The sequence below is a fragment of the Aotus nancymaae genome, unplaced genomic scaffold, assembly GCF_030222135.1.
Source record: "Aotus nancymaae isolate 86718 unplaced genomic scaffold, 86718_ANA_hifiasm-v0.15.2.pri h1tg000057l, whole genome shotgun sequence".
Taxonomy (NCBI): domain Eukaryota; kingdom Metazoa; phylum Chordata; class Mammalia; order Primates; family Aotidae; genus Aotus; species Aotus nancymaae.
Genome location: NW_026988471.1, coordinates 42085640 through 42110854, shown reverse-complemented (window position 1 = coordinate 42110854; position 25215 = coordinate 42085640). Strand labels below are relative to the sequence as shown.

At 40.7% G+C, this 25215-nt stretch overlaps 1 protein-coding gene across 6 annotated transcripts in view; it reads left to right on the top strand.

Moving 5' to 3' along the window:
* Positions 1-25215, top strand: part of THADA (THADA armadillo repeat containing) — a 357394-nt gene that overhangs the window by 260214 nt on the left and 71965 nt on the right. For all 6 annotated transcript variants that reach the window (XM_064364035.1, XM_064364033.1, XM_064364034.1 and 3 more), the window contains exon 32: positions 8686-8780. In XM_064364035.1, the coding sequence (XP_064220105.1) occupies positions 8686-8780 (95 nt within the window). The remainder of the gene's footprint in view (positions 1-8685; positions 8781-25215) is intronic.

Here is a 25215-nt window from a genome sequence, read left to right as displayed (position 1 = left end):
TCATTCTCTGCACATAGCTTGAGTGTTAGTACAGTAATGAGAACAAGATGCCTAATAGAAAGATTGAAAAATATGAGGATTCTGGAGGCTCCCTGGGGGCTCTCTGAAAAGGCAGGTGATTAATATTAGGAGGGAAAGGCAAAGCCATGGCATTGAAGCCTTGGGCTTCCTCCAGCAGCAGCATTCCTAAGGGAAACAGAGGAGGCTGTGGCTTTGGCCCTAACCTAAAAAGAGGACCCAAGTACCTACTGCAGACTGCTGGGGCCTTGCTGAATGCCTACCCAGAACCTTGGCAGAGTGGGTAAGACCCTCTGCTTTCACAGATTACATTCCCCAGGACCAAAACCTGCTCTTTCAGGGAAAGCCCACTGTGCTCTGCAGTGCATGGCTGGACTTTCAGTCACTTTCTGGACAGACTCACAGTCTCTCACTTTGTGCGTGGTGACTCTGTAAGAATTCCCTATAAGTTGGTCAACCACCAGAGCAGGGCATAGAGGATGGCTTCACTTTAAAAGGAAAATCCAAGTAGGAGGGCTGTGGGGCCGCATATACATGTGGCTGTGAGTATAAACACTCGCAAAGCTCCAGGCCAAGAAAGGCAGGATGGATGTTGGGGCATACCATAAAAATGCAGCTCTGCTGTTACACCTCCCCCAGAGAGGGCAAGGTAAACGAGCAGTCCCTGGTAGCCAGCCAGGTCCTGCATGCTGCTGCCAGCTGGCCCTGCGTGCTCAGCTAAACTCTCCATGCTACAGTGGGGGAAATAACTTGTTTAAATATATATATTCTACAGTTCACCATTTTGCATTTTGGTTTAAACAGATACCTTATTGTTTCTCTATGAGTGCCACATGATGGTTACTTGGCTGTGGGGCGTGGTAAAAAAATGGAAATCGGAATGGCAGAGGTGGATTCTTTTTATTTAATTTATACTTCCATATTTACATGACTTAATGTGGCCTCCATCAAAGAAGTACCTCCTAACTCCTATCCACAGGATATAACCAAATACAAAGAGAGGCAGTGTCTGGTCTGTGGACGGCTGTTACAGTGATGTGAACTGCCAAGACTATGAAGATGGCCAGTGGGATCTGGAGACCAGAGAAGGGTTAACAAAATATCCGGGGTCGAGTCAGCCGTTCAGCTTGTCCTTAGAGGTAGTTTTCTGGGTAGTCAGGAAGGTAATCCTCAAGAAATAGAGGAGGGGCTTTGAAGCGAGTTGGTTTTTAGGGGGGTTTGTTGTTGTTATTGCTGTTTGAGATAGGATCTCACTATGTTGCCCAGGCTGGTCTTGAACTCCTGATCTCAAGCAATCCTTCCATGCCAGCCTTCAGAGTAGCTGGGATTCTAGGTACCTGAGCCACCTACACCCAGCTTGAAGTGAATTTTAAATAAAGGGCATAAGGTGGCTGGACATGTGTCAAGTGGAGGGATCTTAACAGGATGTGGAAACATGGTGTAGACTAATTTCCCCTTTCTCTCTTCCACCACTTTCCCTCAATCGCCCAGATCAGAGTGCAGTGGTGCATTCTTGGCTCACCACAACCTCCGCCCCCCGGGTTCAAGTGATTCTCCTGCCTTAGCCTCCCGAGTAGCTGGGATTACAGGCGTGTGGTACCACGCCCAGCTAATTTTTGTATTTTTGGTAGAGATAGGGTTTCACCATGTTGGCCAGGCTGGTCTCGAACTCCTGACCTCATGATCCACCCACCTCGGCCTCCCAAAGTGTTAGGATAACAAACGTGAGCCACCGCACCCGGCCTCCCTCTCCCATTCTTCTAACCTCCACTCTCCTCCTCATCTGCGTTCTCTCCCTTTGCACCTCACCTACTTTTCCTCTCAATCTGGTTTCTTTCTTTTCAGCCCGTTATGGGCCTGCTGGTTGTCCCTAGGATGTTGCTTCATTAACTCCAGTGCTGGCTCCGTGGCAAGAAGCTTCTAATGCTTCTTGCTTATTGTGTTTGAGAACAGAAGAGATCTGAGCTGCTTATATAGGAACTAAGAGAATGAGCCCAGATAGGCTAGGATGAGCCTGCCAGCTGCACCTGTTTGATTTTCTGGAATTCCTTCTCTTTTACAAGCTCAGATCTCTCCAATACCTCTAGAGCCTTCCTCCATGACATGCTGATTGTTTTTATGTGTATTTTTTCCCTTTACCTGTACCCCTCCCCCAACAAGATCATAACCTCTGCAAAGCCAGAACCTTTTCCTCTCCCTTCCTTTACCACCCCAGGTAGGATATCACCCATACTTCTCAGTAAATGTTTCTGTATTAATAAAGTTAAGGCATGGGTCTTAGAGACCTTAACAGACACTAGCAACCTAAAGCCAGAGCAGCAGTGTCCAGCCCTCTGAAGATGGCAGTGAATTCTGGTGGAGCTTGGTATGTCCAAAGTGAATTCACTCTCTCTTCCAGGGAACCCACCAAGGCTTCACAGTATTGAGTGGGGACCCCAGCTGTCCAGTGTGACTTGAGCTGACAGGGTCCCACTGGGGTCTTCACTCTCTGGAACTTTTGGAGCTCTGAAAGACCACTTCTATTTTGGGACCCTGTTGACTCATCCTGTATCATTTCCTGCCTATCCCCCCCATACCATTTTCCCTTTAGCACTTGTTATTCTCTAAACATATCATGTCCCCAAGTCTTTGGACATGCTACTTCCTCTGTCGGGGTCACTTTGCCCTGGTCTGCGTCCTCCCCATTCTCCACCTCTCTGCCAAGGCCCTTCCTGACTCACCCAGACAAACAGTTACTCTGTCAGCCTCTCCTTTTGGGGTACCCATCATACTCTAGCATGAGTGGTTGTGCGTTTTCCCAACCACACAAGTGGTTTTCAAGTTTTTTTGTTTTTGTTTTTGACAGCCATTCATAACAAGAAATAGCTTTTACATATGTCCTAATGCGTATGTTTGTGTGTATATACTGTGCACACACACATGAAATCATGCATAGTCTGAAATTTTAGTAGCTATATAAGATAGAAATCATCTGTCAAAAATGTAACAGAGGGAATTTGCTCAAGATATAGCATATTTAATTTAAGGAATGTTTGCTTTCAACATATCTACTCTCATTTTGGATACAAAGCATAATTCTCTTGATACCATTAAGCTTATTGCATTTTATTGGTTATTTACATCTTAAAGATAACTTGTTAAAAATTCATGCTTGGCAAGGACTTTATGGAAACCTGATATGTAACAAAAACCTTAATGAAACGTTGCTTACCCTTACTACACTACTTTGATACGCTCTGATTCTATTTTCCTCCTTCCTCCCTCTGTCTTCCTCCTAGCTCCTTCTCTCCCTTCCTCCTCTGCCCCCATCTCTCTCCTCTTCCATCCCTTCCTCCTTCTCTTCCTTCCTTTCTTCCTTTCTTCTTTCCTTCCTTTTTGGTGGCCACCACCCACTGGTTGATTTCATAACCAACTAAATGAATCATAACCTGCAGTTTGAAAAACACTATTCAGGACTCTAAGTTCCTTGAGGGCAGTGACTGTGTCACTGAATCACTTCATCTTCATATTTCCAAACCCACCACTATTCCTGGCTCTCAGTAGCCTCTTAATAAATGTCTTCTGAATGAATAGGCCTCAGTTTAAAAAAAAAAAAAAAAACACAAAAAAAACCTGCAGCCACTGGGATTCCGGAAGGGACAGGAAAAGTGAATAATTTATCACAGACTTCCCAAGACTCCTGCTGTCCTCTAGACACTGGGGCCTTTGTGGACGTGTCTGGGAAGCCCCACTCTCTCCCTGCCTTCTGCTTCTCCCAATTTCTAGGAGAGAGGGCAGGAGATTTAAAGAAGTTCAGCAATTTCCCAAGGCAAAAACATATTAATCAGGTTCTCAAGTGGGTATTTGTAAGGAACAAATGGTAAAAAAGAGTGGAAGAAAACAAGAGTCTTAACAGGGCCTTCATTTCACCTTCTGTATGTCAACTTCATCCACATAGTACTGGATTCCTTTTCCTCCTTCGAAAGCCACTGTTATGCTGCTTTTCAGTGCATCTGCTAGAACCTGATCACTTCTGATTTTTTTCAAGCACTATAAATCTTCATTATGCCGTGCTCCATGCCAGGATTTTTCCATTTGGGGGTAGAAAAAATCCCCAAGCCCACCAAAACCCTGTGGCTTAGTTTCCTGTCCAGCTGGCGTGCTGTTCTTTGGGATTTTGTTCCCATCATCAAAGTGGCTTGACAGACTGAGAACAAACCTCTGGCTCACCCTAAACTCACAGTGCACCATTTCCAAGTCAGAACAAACACCAAGTAATAGCAAGAGAAAAAGAATGAAAAAAAATTATTTTCCTGACTTAGAAGCCAGTTCAGAGTGAAGCCCAGCTCTGTGACTCCAGACAGGTTATGTTATGAGGCCTTGGCTGTCCTCAAGGGTGGAGTCATGAGCAGTGGGCTCCAGGCCAGAATTTCTCTCAGAGTCATCTCAAAGGAGAAGCCATGGATGGCCTCCTTTGTGGCCGCAGATCTTCTGTTTCCTGGACTCCAAAGCAGCGGCATTTGAGGGAGCCTCCCGTGATCTCGTTGACTACATCAGACTTGGCCCCAAGCCTCACAGTTGTGGGAGCAGTCCGTGATTCCTGAAGTGTCCCAGGAGGCCAGTAAGGTCACCAGCCTGTACCGGGCCTAGGGAAGATGCAAAACACTTCAGTCTGGCAGGAGGCTCTAAAGATCCTCAACCTTTCCTCTATTCATTTAGAAACTTTTAAAAATATGCTAACTTAGCTGAAAATCTCATGGAAACCGGTCTCTTCATCAGACTTGAAAGTCAAACAAGTTTCTCAACAACTTTTCTTTATGGCTCTGTAAGGCTCCACCGAAAACCAGAAAAACATTTGGGGCAAGAAGCTATGACTCTGTGAGGCCACATGGGAGCAGGCAGTCAATTATTATACTGAGGAACACCCAGTTAGCGTGAAGTATCCAATCACTTAAAAGCCTGACCTGCCTTGCTCTTATTTCTACATTCTCAACGCATTATCTCATCTTCCCAGGCTGGCTCTCTTCAGATCTGGAGAAGCCAAATGAATTCCCTCTCACTTATCCTCTTTCAGAATGCCCTTCCTTATCAACTTTGTCTCTGGATTCTTCCCATCTTACATGGCCCAGTTGGAAGTATAACCTCATTTCTCCAGTCTACCCTGGTGGGTTTTGTTTGTTTGTTTTTTGGCTTAACGCCTTACATCCTATTCTAAAGTTTGTCTTTGTTTTTTGTCTCCAAAACTAGACAAAATTCTCAGGTCAGAAGCCATCTCCTATGCACGTCCTCCCTGCACCTAGCTCAAGGCTGGATGCACAGGAGATGCCCTACCTGCTTTCTCAGGCCACTGGCTTTCCTCCCTGAGTGGCTCTTGCTTTAGCAGGGGGCAGACCCAACAGTTAAACAGTAGAAATCTTTACCATTGGGAATGATATCATTGAAGTTTTCATAGATTGTGGGCTTTCCATAGTGAATGGAAGAGTAACAGCAGGAAGTGATGATTGAGAGTCCCAGGGTAAACTAGAGACAAAAGATAGGGGCAAGGTTAAAAAGCAAAACCCCAGGCTGGACAGTATAGCCAGACCCCATCTCTAAAAAAATAATTTTAAAAATTAGCTGGGTGTGGTGGCATGCATCTGTAGACCCAGGTATTTGGGAGGCTGAGGTGGGAGGATCACTTGAGCCCAGGAGGTTGAGGCTACAGTGAGCTGTGGTCATGCCACTGCACTTCAGCCTGGGTGATAGAGCAAGACCCTGTCTCAACAAAGAAAAAGAAAAGAAAATGAGGCAGATCTCTATGTTCTTAATAGAATGGTATCCGAAATATATTAGTGAAAAGAATGATCAGAACCTAATATATATAGTAAGCCACCATGTATATCAACAAGTGGGTAGCAGATAGATGCTTATAAAAGAATAGAATGTGCCTGGAAGGACGTGCTAGAAAGTAGTAATAGTGGTTGCCTCAGGGGAACAGAATGTGGGCAGGGGGCAGGGTTGTGGAAAAGGGACTTCATTTTCATTGCATGTCCTTTTGTGCTTTTTCTATTATTTTTGCATGTATTACTTTTTTTTAGACGGAGTCTCGCTCTGTCACCCAGGCTGGAGTGCAATGGGCTGTTTGGCTCACTGCAACCTCTGCCTCCCAGGCTCAAGTGATTCTCCTGCCTCAGCCTCCCGAGTAGATGGGATTACAGGCGTGTACCACCATGCTTGGCTAATTTTTTGTATTTTTAGTAGAAATGGGGTTTCACCATGTTGGCAAGGCTGTCTCGAACTCCTGACTTCAGGTGATCTGCCTGCCTCAGCCTCTCAAATACCTACTTTTTTTTAAATGAAATTTTAGACCTGGTACAGTGGCTCATGCCTATAATCCTAGCACTTTGGGAGGCCAAGGTAGGTGTATAGCTTGAGCCCAGGAGTTTGAGACCAGCCTGGGCAACATGATGAAACTCTGTCTCTATAAAAAAACAAAAATACAAAAATTAGCCAGACGTGGTGGTGTGCACTTCTAGTCCCAGCTACTTAGGAGGCTTAGGTGGGAGGATCACTTGAGTCCAGGAGGTCAAGATTGCAGTAAGCAGAGATCATGCCAGTGCACTCCAGCTGCGGTGATAGAACAAAACCCTGTCACCAAATAAATAAAAAAAAAAACAAAAAAATGAAATTTTAAAAATAACTAGGTATAGGTATGAAATTAGGCCAGACCTGAGGTATATTATGTATAAACTAGCAGTTTCACTAGGTAAAGGTCAGAGAGCAAGCAATTATGTAAGTGAGGCTGAACTGGGGCAGTTCAGCAACAAAGAGACCCTTAATACCGGACAGATCTTAATCAGAAGTATCTGATACAGGGCAGGTGTGGTAGCTCACGCCTGTAATCCCAGCACTTTGGGAAAGCAAGGTGGGTGAGATCACTTGAGGCCAGGAGTTTGAGACCAGACGACTGGCCAACATAGAAAAACCTTGTCTCCACTAAAAATACAAAAAATTAGCCAGATGTGGTAGTATGCACCTGTAATCCCAGCTTCTCAAGAGACTGAGGCAAGAGAATCACTTGAATCTGGGAGGTGGAGGTTGCAGTGAGCCGAGATTGCGCCACTTGCCTGGGTGACAGAGTGATACTCTGTCTTAAAAAATGAAAAACGTATCTGATACATTTTTCGTGTTAGACATATGCCAGCTCCAGATATAGGCAGTTCAGGATAGAGGTGTGTATAAACTTTAGGGAAATGGTAAAACTGTTTGTTTATAGGAAATGAGAAGGATAGATTTCAGGATTAAGCCACATGTAAACTCACTAGCCAGAACACTTGTGCCAGTTTCAATGCCATCTCCTAATCCGTGTTGGAAGTAGACAAGGGCAGGGAATGAACACTTCTGGAACATCTGCCATGGCCAGGCACTGAGATGGGCATTTTAAGTTTCCTGTACCACATTGAACACTCACAGTGACTCACAGTAAGGCTGTCTTAGTCCATTTTCTATTTCTGTAACAGAATACCACAGACTACATAATTTATTAAGAAAAGAAATCTATTTAGCTTATGGTTCTGGAGCCAGAGAAGTCCAAGAGCATGGCACGGGCATCTGGTACGGGTGGAAGGGTGAAAGCAGAATAGAGCACACGAGAGAGAGAGGATATCAGGCCAAACTTGTCTTCATAACAAACCCACGCTCCAAATGACTAGCCCAGTCCCGAGATAGCAGCATTAATTCATTCATGAGGACAGAACCCTCATGACCCAGTCACCTCTTAAAGGCTCTGCCTCTTAACATTGTTACAATGGCATTAAATTTCAACATGAGTTTTAGCAGGGACATTCAAACCATAGCAGAGGTGATAATATGGTTCCCATTTTACAGGTCAGGAGTCTGATTCAGGTCACATAAATAATAAGTGGGAAAGCCGGGACTCAAATGTAGGTCTGTCCCTACTGTCTCTACTACTCACGTTTTATTATTAGTACACCAAAGATGTTTTGGCCTTTTTATGCCAAAGACACTCAAGAGTCAAGGCCTTTCAGTACTGTTCTTAAAAAGAAAGTCTTTGTTCTTCCTTTTGTATTTAGACCCCCAAATCTGAGCCCACCTACTGTTTCCACTGTGTGGTTCAAAGAGCTGCTCCGTATATTGAATGAAGAAAAAATTCCGTTTATTGAGGAAAATGTCATCCCCAATGTTTGTTAATCTTGCCACATGTCTGTTGTTGAACTAGTTATTTCAAATCCATAGATACGGTTTTTCATATGTGAGTTAGTTTTCCTTCTCCAAAACACTAAATCTGATTTTCATGTCTGATGATTTTTTTTCTCCGAATTTCTACACTTAAGAGAGGAATAATAGAATACCATCTCCCCACCCCTTCTGCCCCATCTTGTTTTCAACTAACCAGGATATGATTTTGGTATTTGTTTGTTTTCATTTTATTTTATTTGAAGCCAAAGCATAGAGTTTTTATCTATGTTGTCTACACATAGCCTTGGCCTCCATCATATGGTCAAGGATTTCATTTTCTCACGAGTTGCTTATTTTCTTGCCATCAATGATTGTACATCTTTTCTTACCATTTGCCATAGCTGCTTAAACCCCATCATATACCATAAAAAATACCCATGTTCTCCTTCCTGAGACCCAGACTTAAGGGAGATAAAATATCAGTATATATTCTGTTCTTTACCTTTCTAGGCAAAATCCATGTTTGGTGACCAGAGCTGTATATATTGATATTCTCTTCCTGTTGACTTGCTGCCTCAACAAATCTACAAAGGACAACCAGCCAGGTATGATTCATAGTTATACTATATTTTGGAATGGTTGCACATCTTTGAAATGTAGATGACGTTTTGAGTGGCTCTGCCACACACTGCTCCACCTTCTACTTTTTAAAAACTAACCACACATCAAAATTAGACAATGTCATATAGTTCCCTCATAGAATTTTCTCGGGGAAACTTGTTCTTTGTTTGGAAGTTTGTTATTTATTTTCTAGTTGATCATTCAGGGAAGAGTGAACTCTACTCAGATACCCTCTGTGCTTCTACAGCCCTGGCTTTTTGCTATTTTAGGTATTTTCTTTGAAAGGTCATCATTTTGAATAGCTGCAAGTTCATTCTGTTCCATTCTGTGGAGATGACTGAGCTGGGCTCATTTGATGCTGGGTATTTGAGACTCTTCTCAAATCGACCTCGACACCAATGGACTTACGAGTTGCTGCCTCAGGCTCTGACTTTCCTCATGTTTCTTGGTCATGTATGTTTCTGGGTATGGACCCCAGATCCACATTCAGTTGTTCTTTCTTAATCATGATTCACAAAGTGGTTTTCTTTTTTAAGGGAGAAGGGCAACTCCAAATAAAATTTTTTTGATGTGTTTATATAAGAAGCTGCCGAAAGTGCTGTACATGAATTCCAGGCCACGGACTGAAACTGATTTTCATCAACACAAACTGGAATGCAGGGTAATGAACCTGCAACTGGTTAAAATCAGCCTCTTCTAATTGATTAGACCTGTCTAAAGGAGGCTACAATTACAAAGTCGGATTCTGAGTGCAAGCAGACCAGGCCTTTCCTCTGTTACATTTAGTCTGTCAATGATTTGTTGTCTCTTCAGTAAATACATTCAGGCTGTCAGTGTCCAGCTCTGTCCATATGGAACCCTGTTCCCAAATTCAAACCAATTTAAAATGCTTTGCAGGAAGGAGGTTGGGGAGGTGGGAGCATGCAAAACCATCTCACCCGGATCGATGTATATTAGCCCACAAAACCCTTGTGGCCATGCAGAGGTAATAAGAACATGCTAGACTCTCATCAACTCCACATCCCTGGATAGGGGTAGCTGTTGTATCCTCTTTGTAGTGTAAAATCGTGTGGTTTTATAGCTATAAAACAATCCCAGTTTATGCCTCTTTTCCTAGCATAATTATTAATAGTGTCCCCTTTTACTCTTGAAAGTGACCAGGTTTGCATAATAAATTATTGGTCGCCCTGGCTGTAAGGGACCCCAGAGTTGCATCTCCTTTAGTTTACCCTTGAGTTAACTGGAGTCCAGAGTTTATAAAGAGATTATGAATCCAGTATTACCAAGTAAATTGCTTTAGATTTCCACCATTTCTGTATTTCAGTTCCAAATTCCACGTAGCTTTATAATACTTCTCTGCCTATGTATCTAAAGGGGTTTGGCCATCACAGATTTGTTCATTGCTTACAAATTTGTTCACTGGGATTTTGAGTTTGTGGTTGACTATCATCATTAGTTTATTTGAACCGAGTTTTTCTTGGCCTATTTAGTGCCATAATTCCTTGTCTAGAATGGTTAACCCTTACATGTTGTAAAATACCTTCTTTCTTCCCCAACTGTCCAACCTTGACCGATGAACTGGGTTCCTTGAAGATGACTTTGGCTTTTTTGAACCATCTATTTCTCCAAACTGTTAACATTTAGAGTTTCACAAGCTATGTTTAATAACTTAGCATTATTTCACTTCCATCTATATATTACTCCTCTTAAAGTTGTTACTCTGCCGAGTAAGATGTGAGGCAGGACGCTTTTATTCTAGTATGGCAACTAGAATATTCTATGAATATTTTATCCTGTATATATAGTATGAATGTTTTATCCTGTATACATAGTATGAATGTTTTATCCTGTATACATAGTGTGAATGTTTTTTCCCGTATACATAGTATGAATGTTTTATCCCGTATACATAGTGTGAATGTTTTATCCCGTATACATAGTGTGAATGTTTTATCCCGTATACATAGTGTGAATGTTTTATCCCGTATACATAGTGTGAATGTTTTATCCCGTATACATAGTGTGAATGTTTTATCCCGTATACATAGTGTGAATGTTTTATCCCGTATACATAGTGTGAATGTTTTATCCCGTATACATAGTGTGAATGTTTTATCCCGTATACATAGTGTGAATGTTTTATCCCGTATACATAGTGTGAATGTTTTATCCCGTATACATAGTGTGAATGTTTTATCCCGTATACATAGTGTGAATGTTTTATCCCGTATACATAGTGTGAATGTTTTATCCCGTATACATAGTGTGAATGTTTTATCCCGTATACATAGTGTGAATGTTTTATCCCGTATACATAGTGTGAATGTTTTATCCCGTATACATAGTGTGAATGTTTTATCCCGTATACATAGTGTGAATGTTTTATCCCGTATACATAGTGTGAATGTTTTATCCTGTATACATAGTGTGAATGTTTTATCCTGTATATATAGTATGAATATTTTATCCTGCACTATCCAGTACTGCAGCCACTAGTCACATGTGGATCTTGAGCACTTGAGATGTGGTTGGTCCAAAATGAGATGTTCTGTTAGTGTAAAATACATACTAGATTTCAAAGACTTAGTATGAGTTAAAAATAAAATTTCTCAATAATTTTATATTAATTATGTATGTGTTGGAATGATGATGTTTTTGATATATTGGATTAAATTTAAAATGTATTATCAAAATTAATTTTACCTATTTTGTTTACTTTTTAAAATGTGGCAGCTGAAGTCAGACGTAGTGGCTCAAGCCTATAATTCCAGCACTTTGGGAAGCTGAGGCAGGAGGATCACTTGAGGTCAGAAGTTTGAGACCAGCCTGGCAGCATAGTGAGGCCTCATCTGTAAAAAACAAAATTTACAATATGCCGGGTGTGGTGGCTCACACCTGTAATCCCAGCACCTTGGGAGGCAGAGGTGGGCAGATCACAAGGTCTGGAGTTCGAGACCAGCCTGATCAACATGGTGAAACCCTGTCTCTACTAAAAATACAAAAATTAGCCAGGTGTGGTGGCATGTGCCTATAATTCCAGCTACTTAAGAGGCTGAGGCAGGAGGAATCACTTGAACCTGGGAGGTGGAGGTTGCAGTGAGCCAAGATTGTGCCACTGCACTCCAGCCTGGGCAACAGAGCAAGACTCTGCCTCAAAAATAAATTAATTAATTAAAATTAGCCACATGCATATGTAGGCTTAGGTACATGGGAGGCTGAGGCAGGAGGATCACTTGAGTCCAGGCATTCGAGGCTGCAGTGAGCTATGATTACGCCATTGCATTCTAGCCTGGGCGGCAGAGTGATACCCCGTCTCCAGAAAAAAAAATAACTTAAATGTGGCAACTAGAATGGGAAAAAATAAGAAAGAAAAAAGTAAAACTGCCATTGAAATATACGTATTTAACTTTGAAAGTATTTAACTTTGTCAAATGGAGAGATAGGAAGAATTGCAAATGACATCATTATAATTCGAAAGACACATTAAACTAACATTATTAATGATGAAAAATGTGGCTGTTTACATTTTAAATTACATATATGACTCATATTTTTATTGGACAGCACAAATTTTGATCAGTCTTTAGAGAATTGCCCTCATAAAATCGGTGGATATGTATATATTTATGTATCTGTGTATCTATCTGTGTGAATGTGCATGTTCATATAATACATCCACACAAATAGTGGGAGTATATTTTCTTTCTTTGAGGATGGAATAGATTTTTAGAACTTACCAAATACCAAATAAAGTGGCAGTTAAGATGGAAAGCATTCTTTGGGGTAAAAATAAACTGTGCTTAATGTAGTGAAATCTATACTTGTGTGTTTTATAAATTGTTCCCTGAAACAGGTTAAGCAATAGATAAATACATCACCAAATATGGCGATCACTTATTTTGACATGTAGATTTCAATATACTTTCAAAATAATGTGATGAAATTATAGTCTTAGCATATAAGGTCCTTGAAAGAATGGACCATGTCTTAATTCTTTGTCATCTGAACACATAGTAGGCCCTCATAAAATGGATTTATTAACTGTTTGATTGAAATGCAGTTTTCCTCAGTTTTTAGAATAGTAACAGCTGTTATCAAATTACAGATTTTATTTAAACTCATGTATCAGATGCGACTTTTTCTGAATTCAAGCAATATATATACGTATATATATGTATATAAACATCTGCCTCCATTATTAGCTCACAAAGCTCAGAGTAGGAAGTATACCACATAGACTGAAGCCAGACCTCTGGGTTTGAACCCTGGATCTGCCACTTACTAACTTTGTGACCTTAGGCAAGTTATTTAGCTGCTTTGGGATGGTTTTTCCATTGTAAAAGGGGATAATAAGATCTCTATCTTAGAGTGATTGCAGTTTATACATGTAAAGCTCTGTGTGAAGAATGTGCTTTGCATGGCACAGAGTAAATGCTCAACAAATATTAAGTATTATTAATATTCTTGTCATTACTATTCGCTGGAAGCTATGCATCTAATCCAGTCTCCTCCAGCCGGGCAGCACTGTGTTCAACTCCTCACCTTCACTATTCTCCACATATTTTTAAACATCTTCAGGAAAGAAGAAAGGCTTGCTTTCCTAGGAAAACACTGCAGTATAACATACTTGGCTTAGAATGTCAGGAGTCCACTTGGTTAGGGTTACCCCTGTCCCTCTGGCTGATCCAGAAAAAGATCATGTTTTTTTCTTATTTATTTTTTCATTCATCAGACCTGCTAGCCTCAGAGACATATTGAGCACTTATATCTGGAGATAGACATGAGTATGCCTTGGGCTTATAAGTAGGTGCAGTAAAGGATTTTTCAGATGCTGTATTAAAGGAAGTATGTATGGGACACATTGGAGGCGTTAAAGAAAGTTAGATCATTTCTACTTGAGAGGACAGGAAAGACTTCCTAGAAGAGGAGGTGGTTGAACAGAGTTTTGTCAGTGGGTAGGGATTCACCAGGATGGGCAAGGTGGAGGTGGGTATTACAGACAGAGGTAGGAGCATGGCCAAAGCTGTAAGGGCACAAATCAGCACCGCATTCAAAGGGACATGGTCACTAGAGTGCTGGGTTCAAGGCCAGTCGGGTGTGACTCGTAAGGCTGGGGAGGCAGAAACCCAGTCATGGAAGGCCTCATTCATAGGCCAAAGTCTAAGGCGCTTGAATTTGACCCTGTAGACAAAGGAGATTATTGGAAGATACAAGACAGAGAGTAGGACTGTGTGGTTTTTAAGACAATGTGACATTTCTTTCTCTGCCCTCATCCTTACAGGATTTTTAGGACCCTTATGGAAACCAAGTTCCTAGTGCCACTCCAAGAGAATGTAAGTGGCTGGATACAATGGCTCACACCTATAATCCCAGCACTTTGGGGGGCCAAAGCAGGAGGATTGCTTGAGGCCAGGAGTTTGAGACCAACCTGGACAACATAGCATGACTCTATCTCTACAGAATATATTTTTTTAATTAGCTGGATACGGTGGTATGTGCCTGTAGTCCCAGCTACCCAGGATGCTGAGGTGGGAGGATCCCTTGAACCCATAAGTTTAAGGCTGCAGTGAGCTGTGATCACACCATTGCGCTCCAACCTGGGTGACAGAGCAAGACCCTGTCTCTTAAAAAAAAAAAAGAATATAACTAGAGATTCATTCACTTTGCCTTTGCCCAGCCATTTTGATAATCAATATTAGGGGTTTGGGAGGTAGGGAGTGGGGAATGGAAGACCAGACTAGAATTAAAGGGAGCGCTACGGTAAAAGTAATTATTTTAGAATGGTGGGATTACAGGGGAGATTCCTTCTCTCGTTTTCTATTTTAGTAATTTTATGAAACATAATTCTGTTTCGTTAATAATGTATATATACATATGTTTAAACATTAAATGTATTTAAATATAAATCTTGAAAGGGATTGATTATTCCAAAGGAAATGAAGTAATAACAGTTTCAGGGAAACATATTTGGATGGAGGAGCTTTTTCCCAGAAACTTTTTTGGATGTTAGGGCTCATCCCCTCTCCAATCCTATTCTGTAAATGACCTTGGAAGGCTGTTCCTACCTCTAAAATATCTTAGAACCACATTGAAGGGCTGGGAGCATAAACAAGGAGAAAAACAGTGAAGGAGAAAGGCAGAGAAGATGATTAGAAAAGCTTAAGATAATGATGTGTTTTGTGTAATTCAAACTTTTATCTGAGTGCTTCCCAATCATTTGAGGTTTCCTCAGCCATTAACTAGGTTTTAAAAATTTCAAATCTGGGGGTTTTGTTTTGAGTTTTAAACCCACAGGGACTCTCTGTCCCCTGTATTCTTTTTCCTCTTCTGAATCCAGCTGTCATCATTAGTATATATCAGTTTCCTGCTGGAATGGAAAGAAAATTATAGTCCCCAGTTATAGTTGAGGGAACAAGGAAGACAGAGCTCTGGGTTTCAGGCTGGGCAGGGACATGGAGACAAGAGCTTGAATTCTTATTTTAAACCCTTCTTAAATTATTTGCTCTCAGGTTGGAAACTTTCCATTGAAATTTCTGTTTACAGAAATACCATCTGAGACTTGACTAAATATTTACCCCTTTTACTCTGAGAGATGGACTTTCTGTTTCTCTTATGCCCACACCCCTTAAAATTGTGTCTGTCACAGCTGTTGAATTGAACATTTTCTTTTACCAAGTATTTAAACAGATACTTACCTGCATTTTCACACTTTCATTTTAAGCTCTCTTTGTAGGTTTGTGAGTGGGCTTTTCCTTTCCTAGTCTCCGTTTTATAAATTTAATGCAACTTTTTCTTTTATAATTACATGTATGTATAATATATTGAAATATGACTATTGAAGAGGATTAATGCTAAGGAAATGACATAGCAATCTGAGATAGAAATGTTTTTGGTGGATAAGGATTTGTCCATCTATACCTTTCATACAAGTGATCTCAGAAGGCTGTTTTCCTACCCCGGAAATGTGGATAGGATGTCCATTATACTCTCATTTTTAGGAAACATTGTTTTCATTCTCATCCTCCTTGGAGGGGTTATAATAATAATGGCCAACATTTATTGAGCATCTGTCTCTATGCCAAGCACTGTGCCAAGCATTTTTATGTACGTTAATGAAGAAAGTTCTAATGTTCTTTCATCATAGACACGTGGAAACTGAGGCATAGCGAGAAGTGCCCAGCGTCCCATATGTGCTAAGGTTGCAGATCCTGAGCTCTCCAACTGCCTGTACTGTGACCCCACAGCACAGCCAAGGCCAGAGTCAGGAAACACCAGTCACTCATATAGGGAAGGGAATCCGAGAACCCTCTTTGTGGACTCAACTTTCCAGGCTTATGTCGCTGCTGCAGAACCCCCAGGCCTCAGAGAGGGATCCCCTTTTCAGGAGCTTCCAAGTCACAGGCTTTTATGGGGCGTTTCTTGCCTGTGTTTCTGTTTTCCATCCCGAGCGTGTGTGGAATAATATGAGAGCCTACCAGGGCTGGAGCGTGTTATTAGAAAGAGCATGCTTGACTGCTCCCGGGCAGCCACCTGCCCTTTTTCCCTTGGAAAGTGGACCTATGGCCACTGCACAAAACACTTCCTAATACCAGAATGCTGGTGACTACATTTTGTGGTTTCTTTGTTAGTTGGTATTTATAGTTCAGATCTCATCACTCTGCCAAGTGCAATAAACATTTTGTTTTTACTGGAATACGACTTTTATTATTGTTATTATTTTTCTTTTAAATGTCTCAAAAGTGACCAGCTTGTGTGAGTGGAGTCAGAAACTCTAAATAGTCTAAATGCCAAGTCAGTGTGCTTTGTAGATTAGTGTACGATTAGAAAACAGGTTCTTATTTATTACTGCTTGTATTTATGTGATGGAAGTTAGGTAACAAAAGCACCCCCCCGACCCCGCACCCCACAGGCCAGCTTAGATGTTGATGATGCTTAAGTGGTAAAATCTGTGAGAGGTATTCAACAATGCCCTGTATTTGTACTGCCTACAACATGAATAATACATGTGTGATACAAATAGGCCAGTGATTTTTATGACAGATCAATTTCCTTTACCTAAGTTCCTGGGAAATATAGCTGAACAATTACGGAGAATGAAAACAAACATTGGCGTCTTACAAACACCTGCTTTGATTATTTGGTCTAATTAGGTTAAATTTAACTATTTCCATTTGAACAAATTGAAAACAATTCTTATCTGTTCCTGGGTCATGCGCTTTATCAGTGTTGGGTGCAGATGTGTTTAATATGACACAGTTGGTGCTATTCTCTCGGCTCTGGGTGGGAAATAAAAAGGAATTAAGAACATATTTTTAGAGTATTCTGGGGACTTTGTATTTCTGAGCCTACAGCTATGAAATTTCAAGGAGGAAAAAAAAAGCAGGCTTTGTTGTCAATAAATTAGTTGGTTTTCTCCAAAACACTGGAACTGTCATCTGAACTGCTGCTTGTGCCAAAATTATCTTTCCCAGGGAACAGTGAGCTTCTAAAATAAGCAGATGATTCCTAGCTGTCTTTCAGAAGTCAGAATAATATAGGGTATGTTATTAGATTGCTAGGTTAATGTGGTGTTTACTCTTTGTTAATTCCAAACTTCATGCTGAGTACAGAGGCCCACAATTTTTTAGAAATTTAGTTCAGAGATCATAGCAATTTAAGTGACTTACCCAAGGTTACACAGCTGGTTAGTGAAAAGGTTGAACTTTCCTGACTCCTTATTCGCTGTCCATTTCTGTGACCAAAGTTAAGGGCCTCATGTAATGTGAGAGTTGTATCTCTGAAAGAACTATGTCATGAAACTTTCTACCCACGTTTTCATCCCAGGAATGAAACACTGTTCTAGTGAGCAACTAGGGTCTCAGAACATCTGTGATTTCTTATATTTTATTTTATTTTTCCAGCTTTGTCACCCAGGCTGGAGTGCAGTGGCACAGTCATGGCTCACTGCAGCCTCAGCCTCATGGGCCCAAGCAATCCTCCCACCTCAGCCTCCCAAGTAGCTGGGACCATAGGCACATGCCACCATGCCCACTTAGTGGTTTTTTTGTTTTTAATTTTTTATTTTGTAGAGAGAGGTCTCCCTTTGTTGCCCAGGCTGGTCTCAAACTCCTGAGCTTAAGCAACCCTCCTGCCTTGGCCTCCCAAAGTGCTGGGATTACAGGCATGAGTCACCATGTCCGGCCACATCTGTGGTTTCAATATTCTGTGTTCCTGCCTTTCCCAACTCCAGCCCCTCATTACAGATAATCTGTAAGTAGTTGCCCATGTCAGTTAAATGTTTATGCAAGTAGTTTTTGAAAGCCTGTTTAAGATAGTTTATGTAAATGGAATCATACGTTTGTGGCCTTTCATGTGTGGATTCTTTCACTTAACATGTTTTTAGGGTTCATCAGTGTTGTTCATTTCATTCTTTTTTATGGCTGAATAATATTCCAGTATATCGATATCACATTTTGTTTATCCATTCATCAGTTTGATGGACATTTGGGTTGTTTTCACTTTTGGGTTGTTACAAATATTGCTGCTGTGAACATTCATGGGCAAGTTTTTGCCAGGCCCAGTGTTTTCAATTCTCTTGGGTGTTTACCTAGAAGTGGAATGTCTGGGCCATATGCCAACTCTCAGTTTAACTTTTTGAAGAATTGCTAAATTGTTTCCAAAGAGTCTGCAACCGTCTTTTTACCAGGAGTGTATGAAGTTTCCAGTTTCTCCACATCCTCACCAACTCTATTGTCCATCTGTTTTATTAATAGTCTTCCTAGTTGTGGGATCTCATTGTGCTTTTGATTTGTGTTTCCCTAATGACAAATGAGCTTGAGCATCTTTTCTAGTGCTAGTCGGCCATTTGTGTATCTTCAAAGAAAAGTATCTTCAGATGCTTTGGGCATTTTTAAGTGAGTTATTTGTCTTTCCATTCTCAAGTTGTAAGGGTTCTTTTTATGTTCAAGATATTTATCCCTTATAAGATATACAGTTTGTAAATATTTTCTCCCTTTCTGTGGACTTTTACTTTCTCAATAATGTTCTTTGATGGACAAAAGTTTTTTAGTTTTGAAGTCCATTGTATCTATTTTTTTTCTTTTGTTGCTTGTGCTTTTGATTTCATGTCTAAAATTATTCCCTAATCCAAAGTCACAAAGATTTGTACCCATGTTTTCCTTTATGTTTTCCTTATGAGCTTCAGCTCATAAGTTTATGATCCATGTTGAGTTAATTTTTATATTGGGTGTGAGGTACAGATCCAACCTCATTCCTTTGCATATATGACTATCCATTTATCCCAGCACTGTATTTCAAAAGACTATCCTTTCCCCCATTGAATTGTTTTGGCACCCTTGTCAAAAAGTCAGTTGACCATAAATTAGGGGTTTATTTCTGGATTCTTAATTCTATTCCATTGATCTATATATCTATCCTCATTCCAGGAGCACACTGTCTTGATTACCATTACTTCATAGTAACTTGAAATCAGGATGTGTGAGTTCTCTTTCTTCTTTTTAAACATTGCTTTGCCAATTCTGGGTTCCGTGCATTTTCATGTGAATTTTGGGATCATCTTGTTTTGCAAAAAATAAAAATAAAAAATAAAAAATGGGGGTGGGGCAGGGGGTGGGTGGGGAAGGAGGAAAGAAAAAGCCAGCTGGAATTTTGATAGGGATTGCATTAAATCTGTATCGGCATCATAACAATATGATGTCTTCAAACCCACAAAAACAGAATGTCTTTCCATTTATTTAGGTCTCTTTATTTCAGTGGTGTTTTATAGTTTTCAGTGCACATATACATCTTGCACATCTTTCATTAAATAATTCGTTCCTATTCTTTTTGATACTGTTAGAATTATTTTCTTAATTTCATTTTTGGATTATTCGTTGCTACTGTATAGAACTACAGTGGATATTTGTATTTTGATCTTTTTTCCTGCAACATTACTGAACTTATTTATTAGCTCTAATAGTTTAATTGTGGACTCCTTTGAATTTTCTTTATACAAGATTATGTTATTTGTGATAAAGATAGTTGTTACTTCTTTCTTTCCAGTCTAATGTTTTTTATTTATTTTTCTTGACGAATTGCTCTAGCTAGAACCTCCAGTACAATGTTGAATAGAAGTGGCAAGAGCAGACATCTTGTCTCATTCCTCATCCTAGGGGGTCTTAAAGCAGTCACTCTTTCACCATTAAGTATGATGTTAGCTGTGGGTTTTTTTATAGATGCCCTTTGTCAGGTTGAAGAAGTTTTTTTGAGAATGTTGAATTTTGGCAAACGACTTTGCTTTGTCTGTTGAGATGATGTTGTAATTTTATCCTTCATTCTGTCAATATGGTGTGAGTTGTGACATTTTCCTGCTAAGTAGTATTCCATTGTGTGTATGGCTTGTTTATACTAATTAACCAGTTGATGGTCATTTGGGTTGTTTCCACTTTTTGGAGATTGTGAATAATGCTGCTCTGAACATTCACATAGAAGTGTTTGGTCATGTGTTTTCATTTCTCTTGGGTAAAAACCTAAGAAAAGGATTACTGGATCATGATAAGGATTGTTTAATGTTAGAAGAAACTACCAAAATGTTTACCACTTTGCCTTCCCACTTTGTATTCATGAGAAGTGCAGTCACTCTAATTCTCACCAAGATGTGGTATTATTCCTCTTACTAATTTTAACCATTCCAGTGTGTATAGCGGTGTCTCATTGTTCTGTTGGTTGCATTTCCCTAATGGCTGATTATGTTGAGCATCTTGTCATGTGTTACATCTGACTATGTATGTCTTTTTTGGTAAAGTGCCTGTTCACATCTTTTATACATTGCTTTTTAATTTCTAGTTGTTTGTCTTACTGGGTTGTAAGAGGTTTTTTTTCTAAATACAAGTCCTTTATACAGATAAATGTTTTGCACATAGTTTTTACCTGTCTATGGCTTCACTTTTTATTTTCTTAACAGTGTCTTTAGAAGAGAAGACATTTTTAATTTTGATAAGGTCTAGTTTATTCATTTTTTGTGTCTTGTGCCCTAGTTAAGAAATCCTTGCGTATCCCAAGGTCACAAAGATGTTCTCTCATTTTTCTTCTAAAGTGTTGTAGTTTTGCATTTAACATTTAGATCTGTAATCTATCTCAAGTTAACTTTCCTGTGTATCATGAGATATGGTTGGCATTCTTTTTTTATTTTTTGCTTATGGCTATCCAGTGTTTCAGCACCATTTTTTGTCTGTTCGTTTCTAGAGACAGGATCTTATACTGTCTCCCATGCTGGAGTGCATTGGCACCATCATGGCTCACTGCAGCCTGAAACTCCTTAGGCTTAGGAAATCCTCCAACCTCAGCTCCCAAGTAACTGGGACTACAGGCACATGCCACCATGCCCTAATTTTTAAATTTCTTGTAGACACAAGGTCTCGCTTTGTTGCCCATAGCTGGTTTTGAACTTCAGGGCTCAAGCAGTCCTCCTACCTTGGCCTCCCACTGCGCCCAGCCCAAACACCATTATTGCTTTAAATATTTCCTCCGTCCCTTCACCTTTTTCCTTTCTTTCTGTGACCCCATTCACATGTAAATTGTCACTTGAAGTCCCATACATCACTGATGCTCATTTTTTTAATCTGTTTTATTTTTAATAGCTTCAATTTTTTTGTCTCTAAATTCACAAACTTTTTCTTTTGCAGTGTATAATTTGCTACTATTTTCTTTTTAAAAAGTGAGACCGGGTCTCACTATGTTGCCTAGGTGGTCTTGAACTCTTAAGTTTAAGCAATCCTCCCTGCCTCGGCTTCCCAAAGTACTGGAATTACAGATGTGAGCCACCATGCCCAGCCTTTGCTATTATTTTCATCTAGTGATTTTTTAAAAATTTTAGATGCTATATTGTTCATTTCTAGAAGTTTCATTTGTGTCCTTTTTATATCTTCTATATCTCCTTTTATCATGTTCAGTTTTCCTCTAGATTCTTGACCATATGTAGCATGTGTACATAACTGTTTTTATGTTTTTGTTTCTAATTTCATTATTGCTGTTATCTTAGGATATTTTTAAATTAATTTTTCCTCCTGGTTATGTGTTATATTTTCCCACTTCTTTGCATACTTATAACTTTTTATTAGTTGCCAGACAATGTTAATTTTATGTTGTTGAGTGTTGGATTTTGTTTTATTCTTTAGAGTGTTAGACTTTGTTTTAGCACACAGTTGAGTTTCTTAGGATTGGTTGGATTCTTCCAAGACTTGCTTTTAAGCTTAGTTCTAGTGGTTTCAATCCAAAGAGGAACCTTTAGTGTAGGGCAGATGGAGCTCCCCTATTCTGAGTTCCTACTTGATGTCCCATGTGTTACAAGGTCTCTACTCTGGGTGGGAGAACACAAAACTGTTGTGAGCCTACGTGAGCTCCAGGAATTGTCCAGCTCACTGCTTTCTTGCAGTTCTTAAGCCTCTTAGAGTTTCACCCCATGCATGTGCAAATCAGTGTTCAGCTGAAAGATTGAAGGGTCCCTTGGTCCACAGATCTCCAGAGCTCTCTCACTGTATAGATTTGCCATCTCCAGTATTGTGCCCCACAAATTCCAGCTTCCTGAGTCTTCAAACTCTCATCTCTCATCTTTTCACTGAGCAAGACCTCTGGGAAGGGTTCTTCTTCTCTGTACTGGGGCTTAGAAATTCCCTCTTGGCAGTAAGCTCAGGCAATTGTAAAGCTTCCCTTATTATTGTCTTCTTGTTGAGTCTTGCACTGCTCATATCCAAGGATTAAAAACAATAATTTCATACATTTTGTTCTATTTTCTAATTGTTTATGGTAGAAGGACAATTCCTGTAATGGTTAATCTTTCATAGGCAGAAGTAGAAATCACCTCCATCACCTTGTCTTGAGGCCTCTTGGTTACTCAACTGTGAAGTGGGCATAATACCCTCAGAGGATTGGGGTAAATGTCATAAAAATTGTGAAAAGTTACAGTACAAGAAAAAGCCAACATTGGGAGAACAGCAGCTATCAAGAAATAAAACTGATAGCAAGAACAAAAAAATGAATGGCCTGATTCACATCCAGGGTAGAAGCAGCTGGGTCCTTACTCACAGGCTCATTTCCACTGCTTACCTGACAGAACTAACCTAACTCCTCTCTCCATGTTGGGGCTGGACTTCACATTAAAATGGGAGCACTCCTAGTACAGCCAGATTTTGTTGGATTTTGTATACTGCACCTTGCAACATCACTGATTTGATCTACAATTCATTGGTGTCAGGAACCTTTTCAGTCTTAGACTCTGCAGACCCTCAACCTGAGGGACATTCCCAGAACTAAATTTTAGCACTAGCAAGGGACTGAGATGGGTGGTCCTAGTCTCTCTTATTACAGGTGAGGCAACAGAGGTAAGCCCATTATGTAAAGGAATCTTCTCAGTTAGCAACTGACTCCCAAGCTGGTTTGACAGTATCCCATGGACTAAGTGTGGAAGAGAAGCCCCGTCCTTTGTGAGTAAAAGTTTAAATTAAACAGGGTCATGGTGGGCAAATTTCTGATTCCCAATCCTGTCCTTCGGGCCAGTTCACCAAAAGAGCCAGAAGTAGGCCAGGTGCAGTGCCTCACACCTCTAGTACCAACACTTTGGGAGGCCAAGGCAGGTGAACTGCTTGAGCCCAGGAGTTCCAGGCCAGCCTGGGCAACGTGGCAAAACCCTATCTCTACAGAAAATACAAAAATTAGCCAGGCATGGTGGCTCCTGCCTGTAGTCCCAGTTCCCTGGGACTGAGGCTGAGTTGGGAGAATCACCTCCCAGGCTTATTTCCATTGCTTCCTGAGCCTGGGAAGGCTGCAGTGAGCTGCAATCACACCACTGCACTCCAGCCTGGATAACAAGAGTAAGACCCTGTCTTAAAAAACAAAAGAGAGAGAGAGAAGGGAGAGAGGGTGGGAAGGAGGAAGGGAAAGGAAAGGGGAAAGAGGAAAGGAAAAAGGAAAGGGGAAAGGAAACCAGAAATAGTGTATGCTTAGAAATAACTGTGTTTGTGTCTTTGGGTTGTCACGTGTTTATCCACAGTAGTTCTGGACTTCCTCCCTGTGTTGGGCAAAGACTGAGATGGGATGGTGGGTGGAGGCAAAAGTGAAAGCTGTGGGTCCCACCCAGGCCCTGATGAGCTCATCTTTAGCCTACCCAGACCCTTTGAGCTCTTCTGTCCCTGCTGTCTCCCAAGCCAGAGAGACTGTTTTGATTTTGTGGGCTGCCAGGATAGTCTTCAGGGTATCCTCAGAAGCACATCCTCCTTCCTCAGCAGCTGATGGGGAGTCCTACACTTGAAAAATACATGCCTTTGAGAATATGCTGGGACAAGGGAAAGAAGGAATGTTTTCCAAGGGATATGTGTAATGGGGGCCACACCTGTGTAAGCAGAGATGATGGGGTTCAGAGAACCAGAAACAAACCTAGGCAAGAAATAAACAACCAGTACTAGTTCAGGGTGAGACAAAGTTAGTTTCCAAATCCCTCCACCAAGTCATTCAACATGTTTATAACTGGAATAGCCCCTGGGGTCAGGATTACAGTTTACTGGGAGGGGCAAGGATTAAATAGAAGAATGGAATTTCCCCTTGATAAGGAGAAGCCAAGATTTATTAAATCAGTTTGTTTCGTTGTTATTGTTGTTCCTATGGTTTCCTTTTCTCTAGAAATAAATTTTTTTTAACTAAGAAATTGCGTAACAGGACATCAATGTTCAGAGTGTACAAATTACCATCTGTGATTATTTTTAGAACCAGTTTATCCACCATTTCAGATCAAAACTTTTGTTGGATCTGATTACAGAGCTCTGACCAACGCTACAATTCTTTGAAGTAGAAAAAGCAAAAGTAGGCCGTCTGCAATGCATTGAAAGTGAAGTCTGGGCCATGGTGGCTCTGCCTTTAATCCCAGCACTTTGGGAGGCTGAGGCGGGCAGATCGCTTGAGGTCAGGAGTTCGAGACCAGCCAGGCCAACATGGCAAAATTCTGTCTCTACTAAAAATACAAAAACTAGCTGGGCTTGGTGGTTGGCGCCTGTAATCCCAGTTACTCGGGAGGCTGAGGCAGGAGAATAACTTGCACCCAGGAGGCAGAGGTTGCAGTGAGCCAAGATTGTACCACTGCACTCCAGCCTGGGCAACAGAGTGAGACTCTGTCTCAAAAAAAAAAGAAAGCAAGTGAAGTCTGCTTTGTGTTTTTTCATCTCCTACTTATTTAAGGACGGCAGAGATACTGGGAGAGAAAGGGGAGGATAGAGAAAACTTTAGAATGATTATGTCTGCAAAGGAGAAATTAATTCATTTGTTCATTCATTCATTCATTCCTTTGAGGCAGAAGGAACAGCATGTGCAGGTTCAGACAGAATGAGGAATCTTCTTCTGAGACTTGGTGGCAGATGACCTTCCACAGTGGCATGACCAGTATCACTGCCATTT